This window comes from Malaya genurostris, chromosome 2, assembly GCF_030247185.1.
Source record: "Malaya genurostris strain Urasoe2022 chromosome 2, Malgen_1.1, whole genome shotgun sequence".
Lineage (NCBI taxonomy): Eukaryota > Metazoa > Arthropoda > Insecta > Diptera > Culicidae > Malaya > Malaya genurostris.
In genome coordinates this window covers 115,112,266-115,126,575 of record NC_080571.1, presented here as the reverse complement: position 1 = coordinate 115,126,575, position 14,310 = coordinate 115,112,266, and the positions used below count along the sequence as shown (strand labels likewise).

General features: G+C 36.3%; 1 protein-coding gene across 3 annotated transcripts in view; it reads left to right on the top strand.

Annotated features, from left to right (window-relative positions):
• Positions 1–14,310, top strand: part of LOC131432604 (atrial natriuretic peptide receptor 1) — a 368,937-nt gene that overhangs the window by 330,394 nt on the left and 24,233 nt on the right. For all 3 annotated transcript variants that reach the window (XM_058598970.1, XM_058598968.1, XM_058598969.1), the window contains 2 exons: positions 7,716–7,830; positions 8,059–8,203. In XM_058598970.1, coding sequence (XP_058454953.1) covers positions 7,716–7,830; positions 8,059–8,203 — 260 coding nt within the window. The remainder of the gene's footprint in view (positions 1–7,715; positions 7,831–8,058; positions 8,204–14,310) is intronic.

Genomic DNA, 14,310 nt, shown 5'->3' with positions numbered 1-14,310 from the left:
TAAAAATGTTTCCTGAGAAAATGTTTTTTTTACAATTTTCGAAAAAGGATGTTTTTATTGGAATACATGTATCTATAAAAAATAGGTATAGAATTCGCTCAAACTTTCGAAAAAATTTCCGAGGCCCGGAGGGCCGAATGTCATATACCAATCGATTCAGCTCGACGAACTGAACAAATGTCTGTGTGTGTATGTGTGTGTGTCTGTATGTGTGTTGTCAACTAAGAGGTCGAGATCTCAGAGATGGCTGGACCGATTTTGATCAAATTGAAAGGTATCCCCGTCACCCAGAACGCTATTGAATGTTTTTGAGATCGGATGTTTACTTTTTGAGTTATACGAAGTTTTATGTCAAAATTTTCAGTTTTTTGACAGTATCTGTCACAATTGACCTTGAAAACAGAATATGTTTTCAGACTTAGATTCCGCACGGTAATAGCTATCCAACAAGCCATAGATTGTTAAAATCCGTCCATTTTTAACGGAGATATCGAATTTTTTGTGTAAGCGACTTTTCCCCCATATTCCAGCAGTAGAAGTTCTGGGCGCTGTATGGCAAAGAAAGGCTTGGGAGCAACGTAAAACACGATTTTTTATACTGTTACATACAATAGTTTCTAAGTACCAAAAAGACTGTGAACAGCATTATTTTTCATGACATTTTGCCTCGGACCAATTTTAGCACGGTTCGTTTTTGGCAACATAATCGTTCGAATATGACATATTGGAAAGATGGCAGTACTTCCGAATTCTGAACAATTTCATGATTATATTGATTTAAACTGCTTACAGCAATAAATGCTGGAAGAACAAAACACCCATATACCATTTGAATCAGTTCGTCGAGATCAGCAAATGCAAAGTCTTGGCATTACATTCCTTTCGTGGAATTTGGCCTTTCTGTTTCAACAGACTTCGCAGCCGATTCTTAGCGTACAGAATCATTGCATGGCTAGTACTATGGATCCTACTGACACTAAGAATCCTTCCAGGTCGGGGCTCGAACATACGACAGCTGGCTTGTAAGACCAGCGTCCTATGCATTGAACCGCCAACCCGGGACCAAATGCGTATGTGACAAATAATTTCACTCAATTTTTTACCTTATTTTCGAAGATGACTCAACCGTTTTCTACAAACTCAGATTCATATGAAAATTCGTATGCTCCTAAACAAGGTTCCTGAATTATGTTTGGATCCGACTTCTGGTTCCGGAACTACAAGATGATATGTGAAACGAAATTAAAATTGTGTAACTTATTTTCCTCGTAGATGGCTGAACCGATCTAAGATTCAAATGATATCTAAGAATCATCTAAGATTTGCTGATTTGAATAGTCGACAACCAAATAAACTTATTTCAGTTTTAGTGGTATTCAGTTTCCGATTCGGAAGGCACCCAACAATTTAACTCGTACTACGATTTCTCAAAGATGTCTACACTGATTTTTAAACATTTTGAAATAAATGTAAACTACTCAGGTGAATTTGTCTGACTTCGGCTACACCGATTTTCGAATTCCGGCTCCAGTATCGAATCGTTTCTCAAAGCTCAATCGTTTTCTCAAATAAAGCCAAATCGAATTTCAGAAAAAAATTCAAATTAAAATAAACTTATAGTCCCACACAAAATCAATTAATTTTATTCAATGCTGACTTCCGATTCTGGAATTACTGGAGGATGAATTTTTAAAATTCAAACCGATATAGAAGATGATAATCCCGAAAAGCTTGAAAGTTGGACTCAAAACTATTGCAATTTATTCGTCATATGGCCATACGAATCGGTTTGGTTTATGCTGGTTCCTGAATACCGGCTCTGGAAGTACCTTAAATTACCGTAAATTCTAAAGTGAAACTCACTTCGACATATCATGAAAAGTTTAATCGTTTGTACTCTTTTTAGATAGATTAATGAGTGATTAAAATGTCAAATTGCAGCTTAAAACGACGGTCATTAAAATAATGTCATGAAAACCGAAGAATATTCATGAAAAAAACACAAGCGAATTGATAAAAAAAGGTATCATCTCACTGATAGGTGGATTAAGCACGTTTTTGAATTAGTGTGCACAGATAAAAATATTTTGTGTTTTTACATCTATTTTCATGCACACATTTGGAACAAGTAATTGAACACAAAGTTACTTAACAATTCTGTACGTTTCAATATAATTTAATCGCAAAACTAAGCGTAATTGAAAAATACAGTTCTATCCTTAGAAAATTCAATGGATTCCAATTTAGTTTGAAATGATAATGGTTTTCAACCAAACTTTCGATTCAACCCATGTCTATTCCATGTTATTATTGATATACATGTTGTGTAAATTTCATTATTTTTTCTGTGTGGGTTCTCCTTCGCCAATTTTATTATTTTTGTAATCCTCATGAAATTTTGAATAAGTTATTCTTTTAAATCAAGACTATGCGAGCAGCTGTTTTCGAGATATTTTGAAAACAAAATCGAAGATAATATAATATAATACAATATATAATATAATATCATATAATATAATTTAATATAATATACACTACAATCGATACACATATTTGATATAAAATGTCGATATTTTAACAACTATCCATGGTTAATGTATATCTAGTTCGAATAATTTTTGTGTAATTTATAATATCAAAATTATATATAATTTTGGTAATCACATCTGATCGGGTACTTACATCGTGAGAATAACCGAAACTAGTTCTAGAGCAACGCAACGTAACATTTAAAGTAATATAAAATAGTTACAGCTTATAAAAACCAAATAAATTTGATTATCAACCAAGTCTTTGATATATTTTATTCCTCTTTTTCTTTTGAATAAAAGCCATCTTTACAATAATTCGAGCACACAATTTTCGTTCGGCACAAACAATTTTATCACCGTTTCAGATTATGGCAGACTACATCAACTGCCCGCAGAAGCAAGTTCCCGTGTAATTGAATTTTCTTAGGAAGTAAAGCTTGTTCGGCACACTTTCAGCACTACAAAACCAATTTTAGCGTGCGGGCCTCGGGTGAGCTTTAATTTGTCTCCATTCTCGTTCACTCAGCGTTGAGTGGTAATGTAATAAGGCGTCTATTTGTCTATATGGGTATGTCGTTAGCTGTCTTTATATTCGGTATATTACTATTCTATCGGTCCGAGACGAAAGCTAGACCTAGTCTGTTTAACACCACGAGTTGGGTGGAAATATGAGCAAAATTACACAAATACAAATATTCCACCTGATGGATGCTCGTTTGTTAGTATTTTTTTATTTGTGCTAATTCATATACCTTCAAGCAACTGAGTTTAATTTTGCCCCTCAACCCGATCAACATATCGTATATGAACTATTTCTCTTTTTGATACTTATTAGAAAATTTTAATATTTTAACTACTAACGAGACCAGACTTATATCAGCACTTGCTACGAAAACAAGTTTTTGTTAAAAGCTTGTTAGGGCTTAATGGTCGGGAATTTATTAGATTGTACCCAAGTCAATAGATAAATATTGAATACAAAAGAAATCCAGGTGAAATAAAAACTTTAGAACATTGTAATTCCAAAGCATAATAAATGGTGAGTTTTCGCAGTGATATTGATTGGCTTTAAACCAAAATCTACGCATTTTTAGTTGTTCAAGAAAATATAGATTGTACCTGTATACCAGGCTTTATCACGGTCCCATAAAAAAATTATGGTTGAAACTGTAGAGTACGCTAAATTGAACCGCAAAAGTTTTGTAACGGCAAAAAGCTCTCTTTTTCTGAAACTGTACATACGCATGAAAAAACACTAGGACAATGTTCTATTCTCTAAATTGATTGTATGCTCGGTTAACGGTACCCCTTGTCATCTCAGTTGCACCATTCGTTAGAATGAGATCTGCTAGCTCAGTTCAATACATTGACTCAAAAGAATAAAATGAAAAGTCTTTCATTCATTGCGGATTTTCACATTTTTCTTATAGTCCCAGCAAAGATATTGGCACTAGCAGGGGCGGCAAGTTCCATGAAATATAGGGGGGCACAAAAATTATTAGGGGGGGCATGGCGACTTCAATAAATTTTTGGAGGGGCTAAAAGTACTTTGTCCAACCATAGTTGCGCGCCTGGGCACTAGTTATGTCACTATTCGATCAATAAAGGTTGTATTATCTGTAAAATGAGATGGTACCTCGACTCATGAGATAATAACTAGTAAATTACTCTATATTTTTTTCAACACATATAAATTTATTACTCATTACGTTCTGTCTTAGATACACCGAAAAGTTTACAATTCGATTTAATCTTGAATAGAATTTGCAGACTGGAAATTCTTAGTAATTATTGGGTAAGAAAGCCATGTCCGAATTTTCGTATCAAATTAGACAGTAATTTATTGCCACACCGAACAAAAATCATCCGGTGGTATATTGTTCGTTTTATTCGATAATATTCGCCAGTCTCTCGAGAAGCTTCAGAACCCTACACTCTTTATTTAGGTGAAACCGAATTAAGTGGTTTTTGCAATGACTGAGCGGAAACATATATTGGAGAAGCCAAATGAATGAAAAACTAACTAAAATGTTTTGGAAAAAGATTCGCTCATAGACAGGACTCGATCCTGCGTTCTTATGCATTCCTTGCATACGCTGTCCAGCCAGCGACTGGCACCATTAAAGAAGGTGACAAGCGATTATAAATACACCCTCCTACTCAATGCTTGATCGGAGAAGTAGGTATAAAGCGAGAAGACTAGTGTTTGATAGACAGAGAAGATGTTTGGATATAAGGTATCGGTCGAGTGACGGCCACGATGTAGACCATGTTCGATGTACGTTCTACTATGTCTGTCTGGCATTTTAGCGTGACTAAAACAAGATTCAGAGTGGCGAAATGGTAGCACGTATGCACGGAATGCACAAGAACGCAGGTTCGAGTCCTGTCTCTGAGCGTATTTTTTTCCAAAACATTATCTTTTCTGTAAGTTTTTCATTCATTTGGCTTCTCCAATATATGTTTCCGCTCAGTCATTGCAAAAACTGAACTTAGTTATGTGGCGGCTTTACGTCAACCAACTAAAATTAATAAATCGAATTAAGCCCTTGGCTCTAGAACAGAAACGCAATCTTTTGGCTTACTCTAGCAAGTGTGAAAACGGTGTCTCTTCGATTAAAAATCATCGAATAGTATGTGTTTTGTTAAGTGTGTGAAAAAAAATTACGCGACCCCCCTGTCGTATAACGCTTTTATTTTGCGGTGAGCATAATATGTGAAAAACTAATGAATCGATTCATTCCACATTTTCAGGTGTTATTCCTATTTTTAATTATTTTGAAAGATTGTCAGCGTTTTCATTCCTAAAAATTCATAAATAGATATCGATTTTTTCTGGGTATGTTTTATTAAATTCTTTGTCTAGTTTAATTAACCGATGACAGCACCCTTCCGAGTTTGATTCCTAAGATAAACAGATTTTCAATTGATAAATATATTTAAAAAAAATTGCAAATTTTTTAAGTCAAACTTTGAATATTTTCGGAGATATAGTTCTTTGAGTTTACTAGGGCTTAGTTAAAAATAAATTTTCAAGCATATTATTTTATTTTATAAGATTTTGAACAGAGTAATGCACAAACCTCTAAAATGCTCAAAAACTTATTTTTAGCGATTTTTTAGTGGAAACTTTTTTCTATATGTTTAAATGTTACTAAATAATAAACATTCATACAGTTTTTAAGATTCAGGCACTTGGAACAAGCCTTCTGATTAATCTCTATTTCGGACCATATTGTGTGAATAGGAAGACGATTTTTTACTACCAGCCTGGTGCGTTGCTCAATATGATAACCATATTGAATTTGATCTCACAAAATGTTTTTGACTTACCATCAAATTAACATCTACAGATTTTTCATACGGAAATCTCCTGACTTTTTGTGTTTCTGTATAGTCAAATAAAGTAAATTTTTTTGTTGCCTTTTTCATAAAGAGAAGTTATGCTATAACTGTGAAAACCGACTTTTGAACAGTGTCATATACCATTCGTCTCAGTTCGTCGAGTTCACAAAATGTCTTTCTCTCTCTCTCTCTCTGTGTGTGTGTGTGTGTGTGTGTGTGTGTGTATGTGTACGTGTGTGTATGTACGTGTTAATCTCAGATGACGTGACCGGTTTTCACAAACTTATAGTCTTACGGTTTCATAGCACGCTTTTGAATGTTATTTCTATCTGACATCCGGCTCCGGAATTCGGAAATACGTGCAAATCTAGGAGAAAATGCGCACTCAATTGTCTCAGTTTCGGTATTACAGTGCGATAAGTGAAAATTTTTCAATTCCATGAGTATTTTTTTCAAAAGTGACGGTGAGAGATGGGAATTTACTGGTAAATTCTTTAGAACTACTAGTCCCCGGTTCCCGATTCCGAACGCTCCGGTAATAGTTTAGAAAAACTACAAAAAATACTATGCAATTCAGATCCGACTTTCGGTTCCGAAATTATAGGTCGATGAGTATCAAAACTTTTAAACTGTCATTTAATAATACAAAACCAAGAGTGGAGAAGTGGTCAAAACATTATTTCTGTACTCTGATGGAAATTTTTACCCAATCCGTCATGCTCCCCATACTTGACCCCTTCCAACTATCATTTGTTTTCATCCAGACATGGCTTACGTACTTGTTGAGCAGCACTTCACCACATGATCAAAATATTTGAGACTCATTGTTACAGTTAATCAAACACATGTTTTATGCTTTCTGACATACTCTTAGGTGCGGAAACATGTCCGTTTACACGTTTGCCTGAAAGACAAGGTTACGTTTGACACACGTTTCAATCATTCTTGGAAAATTCACTTATGTTATAAACTTCGATCTAATTGAGAAAATAATTAACGTTTTGTGATTTAGAAACTATTCGAATTTTAATGCAACTAGAGTTTGAAATGTCTATCTGGTTTCTAAAGCAAAGTTTCGGTTTCGGAAATTTATTGCTGACGATTAACCCGACTGTTGGGTATTTTTTTAAGATTGAATATTTTCAAACTTCAACCCCTTGGTTGAAGTTTGAAAATATTCAAAAAAAATTTTAAGATTGAATATTTTCAAACTTCAACCAAGGGGACGGGTATAGTGTGATGGGTAAGTCGATGCCTTTCACGCAGCCCGCCTGGGTTCGATTCCCAACCCCGCGCACATAGGGTCAGAAAGTTTTTCTGGCCCGAAGAGGCGAATGACCTTAAGGTTAAAACCTCTATAATCGAAACAAAAAAAAAAAACTTCAACCGGCAGATGGCAACCATCTCAGGAATTTTTTATATGGACTTTGATGATGTACTAAATCATTTGTGTACAACCGCTTCATTGAATTAGAAACACAAATTTACTTCGTTTCTCTAGTTATGACATAAAGTCATCAATAGTTCGTCAATTGTAACATGTTGAAATCTTTTAAGCAGCATAACACACAAAATGAAGAATCTCATTTGTTCTACGCAATTATATCTATTAGATAACAAAGCTCTCCAGCTAAGTAACTGTCAATTATTCTAACCCGAAGCTTTCGCTCGCTGCAATATTTTTTGAACTCAATCAAAGTCACTGCTATCAAGAGCGGTTGTCATCCATCGAAATTATTTGATTGAACATTTACAATCTGGTCTAACGAGTTCAAAAGGTCATGTCGAATCTGAATAACCGATGAAGAAACTAAGTCCTCCTTTCTCTGTTCTTTTCAGTTGTGATCATGTGCGCCAGTCCCGCAACCATTCGGGAAATTATGCTTGCAGCAGCTGAGTTGAATATGGTCGACAGTGGAGAATACGTCTTCTTCAATATTGAAATATTCAGCAGGTAAATATTTTTGGAATAATATGAGATCCCAGCTTTCATTCTATTTAATTCCGACGCCATCAATTATTTTCATTGCCTCGTTAAACTTATTTTGTCTGTTTCTGCAATAAAATATACGAGCACCATTTGAGAACGCACTAACAATTCAATCCCTGAATCTGACATCGTTTATATCATTCCATTCGTCCTAACCCACCGAAACGATCAACCGGAAACTTCTACGCGTAGCATGGCCGCTACGAAGAAACCGCCCTGGTTTATGAAAAATGACACCGAGGAGCGCAACATGAAGGCGAAGAATGCTTACACAGCTCTGCTACAGGTGGTAGCACGGCAACCGGAGAACGAGGAATACCGGCTCTTTTCCGAAGAGGTAAGTCCCAAAATCCTTGCAAAAGTTGGTCTCATTTCTGCTTGTTTTGCTGCACCATCTCCCATAGCAAATGTTTGCTTGTAGTGGGGAATCAGGACAAGATTATAATGCCATTCCAATTACATTGTTTCTTAGTAATTGGTACCATAATTCCACGACCGTATGCGGCTCCAAGCTGAACGATTACCAATCGTTCTAACTAAAACCCTTTATTACTGTTCCAGAATTGTTCATTCAAGCGGTGAATTGTTCAGCAAATATCAGAAATCATATACCGTTATTACTATTGGTAGATTAGGGTGACTAGAAATTTACTTGGGGTGCGATATCGAACGATGGAAACGTTTCGCTATCATACTTCGACAGATGGTTTTGTATTATTAAATGACAAACTAAGAGCAATATCAGCTTTCGAATTCTCCAGCACTGGCACAACAACGAACAGTGCTTGCCGATGCATAGTTGTCCAACTTTTTATTCGATACAAATGAAGCCATTTCAAAAGCTTCCTTTCCTGTAGTTTCTTGTTCCCGCAAAAGCTGTAATCAATCGTATACGAATAGGTTCTTATTCGCAATTTAACTATAGTTTTTGTTAAAATTAGTTTAACTACTATCTTTTTTGATTTTACTACTCTTGTACAATAAGGTCTTTTTTATGCGAATTTTCAGAGTTAGGCGGTGTTTTATGCGAAGTTTCAGTGTTATGCGGTTTTTTATGCGAAGTTTCAGTGTTATGCGGTTTTTTTATGCGAATTTTCAGAGTTATGCGGTTTCCTTCTGCGGTTTTTTATACGAAGTTTCAGAGTTATGCGGTTTTTTGTTCGCGAAGTTTCAGAGTTATGCGGTTTTTTATGCGGTTATTTTCTGTGCGGTACGTAAACTCGCATAAAAAAAGACTTCAGTGTACTCATGTGTTGAAGTTCGAAGTGTTCAAGTGAAATCTGGCGATTGGTAATAGCTTCTGGTGTACCACAAGGTAGTAGCCTTGGACCCATTTTGTTCGCTTTATTCTTCAATGATGCCACATCGATCTTTCCGGGATGTTTCAAGTTTTTATATGTCGATCTTGAATGATTCATTGTACTCGAGAGTCTAACGGATTGCTATCTGCTTCAATCGTGATTACTTATGTCGTTTTCGCTTCTGAAAACTGAAACTAACCCAGTATCATCAAACACTTTTCACGATCGCACTTAGCAATGGAGGTGTGAGTAAACCAGAAACAAGAATCAGGTTCGAAACTTACTCGTTTTTCAGTTCAATGACGTTTGAACTAGAATCGAAATTTTCAGTTAAATGACGTTTAAACTAGAAGCTTCAAACGACCGGTTGGACAGCAGTTAAAATGTAAACTTGGTTAAGCTTGGCATCAAGCGAAAACGACATTAGTCCATTAGTCTATGGTAAAATAAAGAGTCGATGGTAACTTCGACTTAGTTCGACGAGATCGGAAAGTGTCTATAGGTGTATGTATGTATGTGTATGTGTTTGCACTTTTCAATGATATTTTACCGCACAATTTTGTCTGAGATCAGGCACGTACCCAGAGAGGGGGGGGCTGACCTCTCCAGAAATCAGAATAATAATGAATGACACGAAGAAAACAGTGTCAAAACTAAATAAACTGGAGGTTAAATCCAGGGCACAATAAACGACAATTACAAAAAGAGATGTACATTGTACTGCATGACCGGAAAGAAAAAGTTCGCGAACTTACCATAGTTTTGCAAGATTCTACAGATGAGGAAGTTATCCTGCCGCTGGATGCCGCATATGCTTATTTAGGACTAAAAAGACGAACGCAAGTGCACTTCTAGTACATGTTTGGATGGATTCATTATTATACGCTAGAGAACAAAATGATCACTCGACAATGGACTGAAGTCGTGCTTCGAAGCGGCACGAGTGCATGGAAGGGAGGTCCAATGGGTCGGAAAGATTATGATGCTGAGTTTCTGGGATTATCATAGTATACTTTTGGAGGATTACCTCAATACAAGTATTAGCGTGTATTAAGGGGGCAATTAAAGACCGAAATCGCTGTCAAAAGGTCTTATATGAAGTACATGAGCATCGCTGCTACGGTTAAAATCAACGGTTTAGGGCTCCAGTTACTTGCTCATCCACCTTGTTCACCTGATTTGGCTTCTTCGAACTATTATCTGTTCCATAACCTCAAGTCAACTCTGAGAAATCGATGTGATTTTCGTTTTGGAATTTTAGACCGCTACTTCCGCGACCTGATAACGAAACCTGTATAACCAGAGTAAGTTTGTGTGGTCATCAAATAATATGACCTACAAATTTAGAAAATGTTTTCCGTTCTCCACGAATCTGAGTAAAGGAGCAATCTCGGACCACTTCTCGAAATCTTTAACAAGTCTTGTGGATTTTTGTGCTCTAGAAATGGACATTTAGGAGATCTTAGTCACGCGCGACTGAAATGGCATGATAGTAAACGTTAAGAAATGTAACACAACAACCTTCTCTCGGTCACAGTTACAAATTTAATTCAAATACCTAATACTGATAGTTCCAGTGTCTGTTGAAAACACCGGAAAAAGACGCACCGAAAATTATGTACATTAGCCATCCTCAGTAACATAATATTTTATTTTTGGGCCTTTCCCGAAATAAAATCCTGGGTACGGGTCTGTCAGAGATGGCTGAAAATCGTTTAACAAGCTTGGGCTTGTTAGACAGTTGCTATTGGGCTATTTATCAAGTTTGAAAATCACATGGCTGGCACTTCCGATTCCGGAGATATAACGGTACAAGTGACGTAAGCAACGAAACACGTTGTTTTTACGTCGTATCTGATTCCTAACATACCGCACATTTTTCATCAGCTGAATTTTTTTATATAAGCTCACAATCAAGGATGGCTTTTATCGTATCAAAGAACGCTCACCAGCAACTCTTCACACGATTAAATCAATGCCATCAAAGAGAGACGGATATCATCGCAACAACAAAAACCCGGCATGGCTCATTCAACATAGAATAGACACCAGTGCGGGAGCGAATTTCTCTCGATGACATTTCTGAGAATCAACGGTTAGCACGCTGCTGTGGGGATCCTCTCTGAAGCAACAAACGGTCGCTCATTCTCGTTTCGCGATCCGATTCTATACAGGCAGTTGATAATTGCGATAGAATCATTTTACTATTGCCGCTTGTTCCAACTATGTGCATATAACCTTTGTATAAGTTGTGTCTATGAAAATGTCTGTGAATGCTCCACACAAGGATTTTGAAATATTGCAACCTATTATGAGAACCATCAAGTTGAATCATCCATTCAATTTTCTGCGATAATTGTCAACTTGCGATTCTCTCTTGGGAAATTCCACACAGCATCATTATCAGACTGTAAATTTTTTTAAGGGCCGTGAAATAATCAGAGTATGAAGAGGAGCGAAGAAATGTAGAAAAATTCTCTCGCTGTTCATGCATTGAGAGACTCGAGTTCTTTTAACATCTTCTACCGGATTGAAAATGTTGTATACAATATAGATAGCAATATAGCAGCTTCTGTCAAATTTTCGGCAATCACCAACACTGCTCACAATACTAATGGTAGAGTATGAAATGGTTTAAGTAGATTATTTAAATAGCAAGTGAAAGGCATTATCACACCACTAGGTGGATAAAAAAGTTTTTGTTTACTATTTAAAAATGGTTTATGGTTGGTACTGAAACGGGATTTTCAATTTTACTAAATCCTAAGTCGAATGATTAAATTCTAAATAAATAAACAATAGAAAAATTATTTTTTTATTCGTGTTTCGTTTATTTTACTCCGGTCAAACTAATATTTTGTTATTATTTCAATATTTTGTTATTATTTCAATATTTTGTTATTATTTGTGCAAAGGCAGAAGTTTATCTACTATGACCTTGTTTTGTTATTCTATTTCACGATCCTCTATTTAGACAGAAAGGGCTAGGTTCCATCTGGAGACCCGTAATCTTTCTCCGAACAGGGCAGTCTCAGAAGCCGTGTGGTAAAAAAAGCATATCGTAAAATATTTTCGTTTTTCTAAATTTTATTACCAGATTCTGGTTGCTCATTTTTACTCAAATGTCTCTTCGTTCAACATTAGCATTAGCATTAGCATTAGAGACCGCCCGTGTGTTGCTACTCCGTTATTGATCTGGACCAATTGAGATTGCAAAATGATTTTTTGAAGTAACATGTTTGGGAATAACACATTGTTTCACACTGTGCAAACTGTATTGAACCATGCATGCTGATCAATACCGACGCCGGCCACGTCCGAATGCAGATCTACTTGGGAGGGAAAGGATTGTTAGTTCGATGCATGTTGCTACTAAGAACCGAGGAATCCTCTGCATTCCCACATGCATCACAGGAGAGGATACTTTGTTAGTAAATGTTTTAATAATGTTATCATGTGTTTATTGCTCTGGGTAGCCGGCTACCAAGAATGTTTTAAAGTATTATCGTTTTATGTGTTACTTTGTGCTGGCAATATAATACACGAAACAGTCAATCTCCGAAATTGACAAAACTCCAGACAGCCGGCTGTCGAGTATGCAGTCACTCGTTTATGCATCTACCTTTCGCGTTTTTTTAGTCATGCAAAAAAAAACACATTCGGATTGATAAAAAAAGGTATCATCTCACTGCTAGGTGGATTAAGCACGTTTTTATAAATGAAACTACGTGATACAAAATAAACGAGCGAATAGGATTTAGACAAAAAAGTTGATTCATTGTATTGAAATATTCTAAACAGTTATTATAAAATCATTTTAAATCACCAAACAAAGGACAACAGATTTCACACGCGTCTTGATTCTTTATTATTTCCGCTTTATTATTTTAATTATTTATTAACATTATTAATTGGTTATATTAGTTGATCTGGGCAGCCGGCTACCGAGAAAAATATTAATTTACTGTTTGAAATATTAATATCAAGTGTTTTTTACTATGTATTCAATATACCGATACATGTCATCTCTGTTATTAACTTTGTAATATAAACGGATTTGCGCAATGGTTGATTTTTATCATTCATTTTATAATCCTGAAAGACAATCAATAACATGGTAGAAGAAATCATTCCTAATAAAACTTTTCTACGAAGCTAGACGGAAATTGACAGGTTGAATAAAGAGATGATCCAGTAAAACAGAGCAATCAGAAGTAAAACATTGAAAATATCTGATAACTGAAAGGAAAAAGAAACTCCTGCAATTGTCGCCTTTTACGACATGGAAGCAGGAACCCAGTGGATCTATTCTTGGTTCATTTTTTTCCGCCGGATTCCACACGGCATCTAGGCTGGTACAGTCCGGAGAGAGCTAATAGGTACTATCAATCTCCTAGTGGACCCCAGCCCCTACAAATGTCTCTTCGTTCAACATGCAAAAAACAAAGCCTTGGGGTATTACATTCCTGTATTGGAATTTGAACTTCTGTTTCAACAGACTTCGCAGCCGATTCAGAGTGTACAGAACCATTGCATGGCTGGTGCTACGATTCAACTGACACTACGAATCTTTCCAGGTCAGGGCTCGAACATACGACAATTGGTTTGTAAGACCAGTGTCCTATGCATTGAACCGCAAACCCGTTCAACAAGCACTTTTATCAAAAAGTGTTAACTACAGGGTCCGGCACTCGAAGTGTAACCAATTAAAAAGGCCATAAATTCAGTTACTTTACTTTACTTTTACTTAATTCAAAGTACAAAATGTGTAAAAATAATACAAAATTCAGAATCAATTCACTTTTGCTCGATATGACCACCTTTTGCCTTGACTTGATGACTTGAGAGAGCGAAGGAGTTGCTTCGTTTGGCCGAATGTGACTTGCAGGTATTTTGGCCCACTCGCGGACAATAACTTTTTTCAGCGCCTCGAGACTGGTGTATCTTTTAGTTCGGACTTTACTCTCCAAAATGGCCCAAAGAGAATAATCCATTGGATTCGCATCTGGTGAATTCGAGAGCCATTGTGTGGACGTGATGAAGTTCGGAACGTTGTTTTTCAGCCATTCTTGATTCACTCGAGCTTTGTGAGACGGTGCCGAGTCCTGGTGAAACGTCCATGGTCTGCCACCGAAATGTTTGT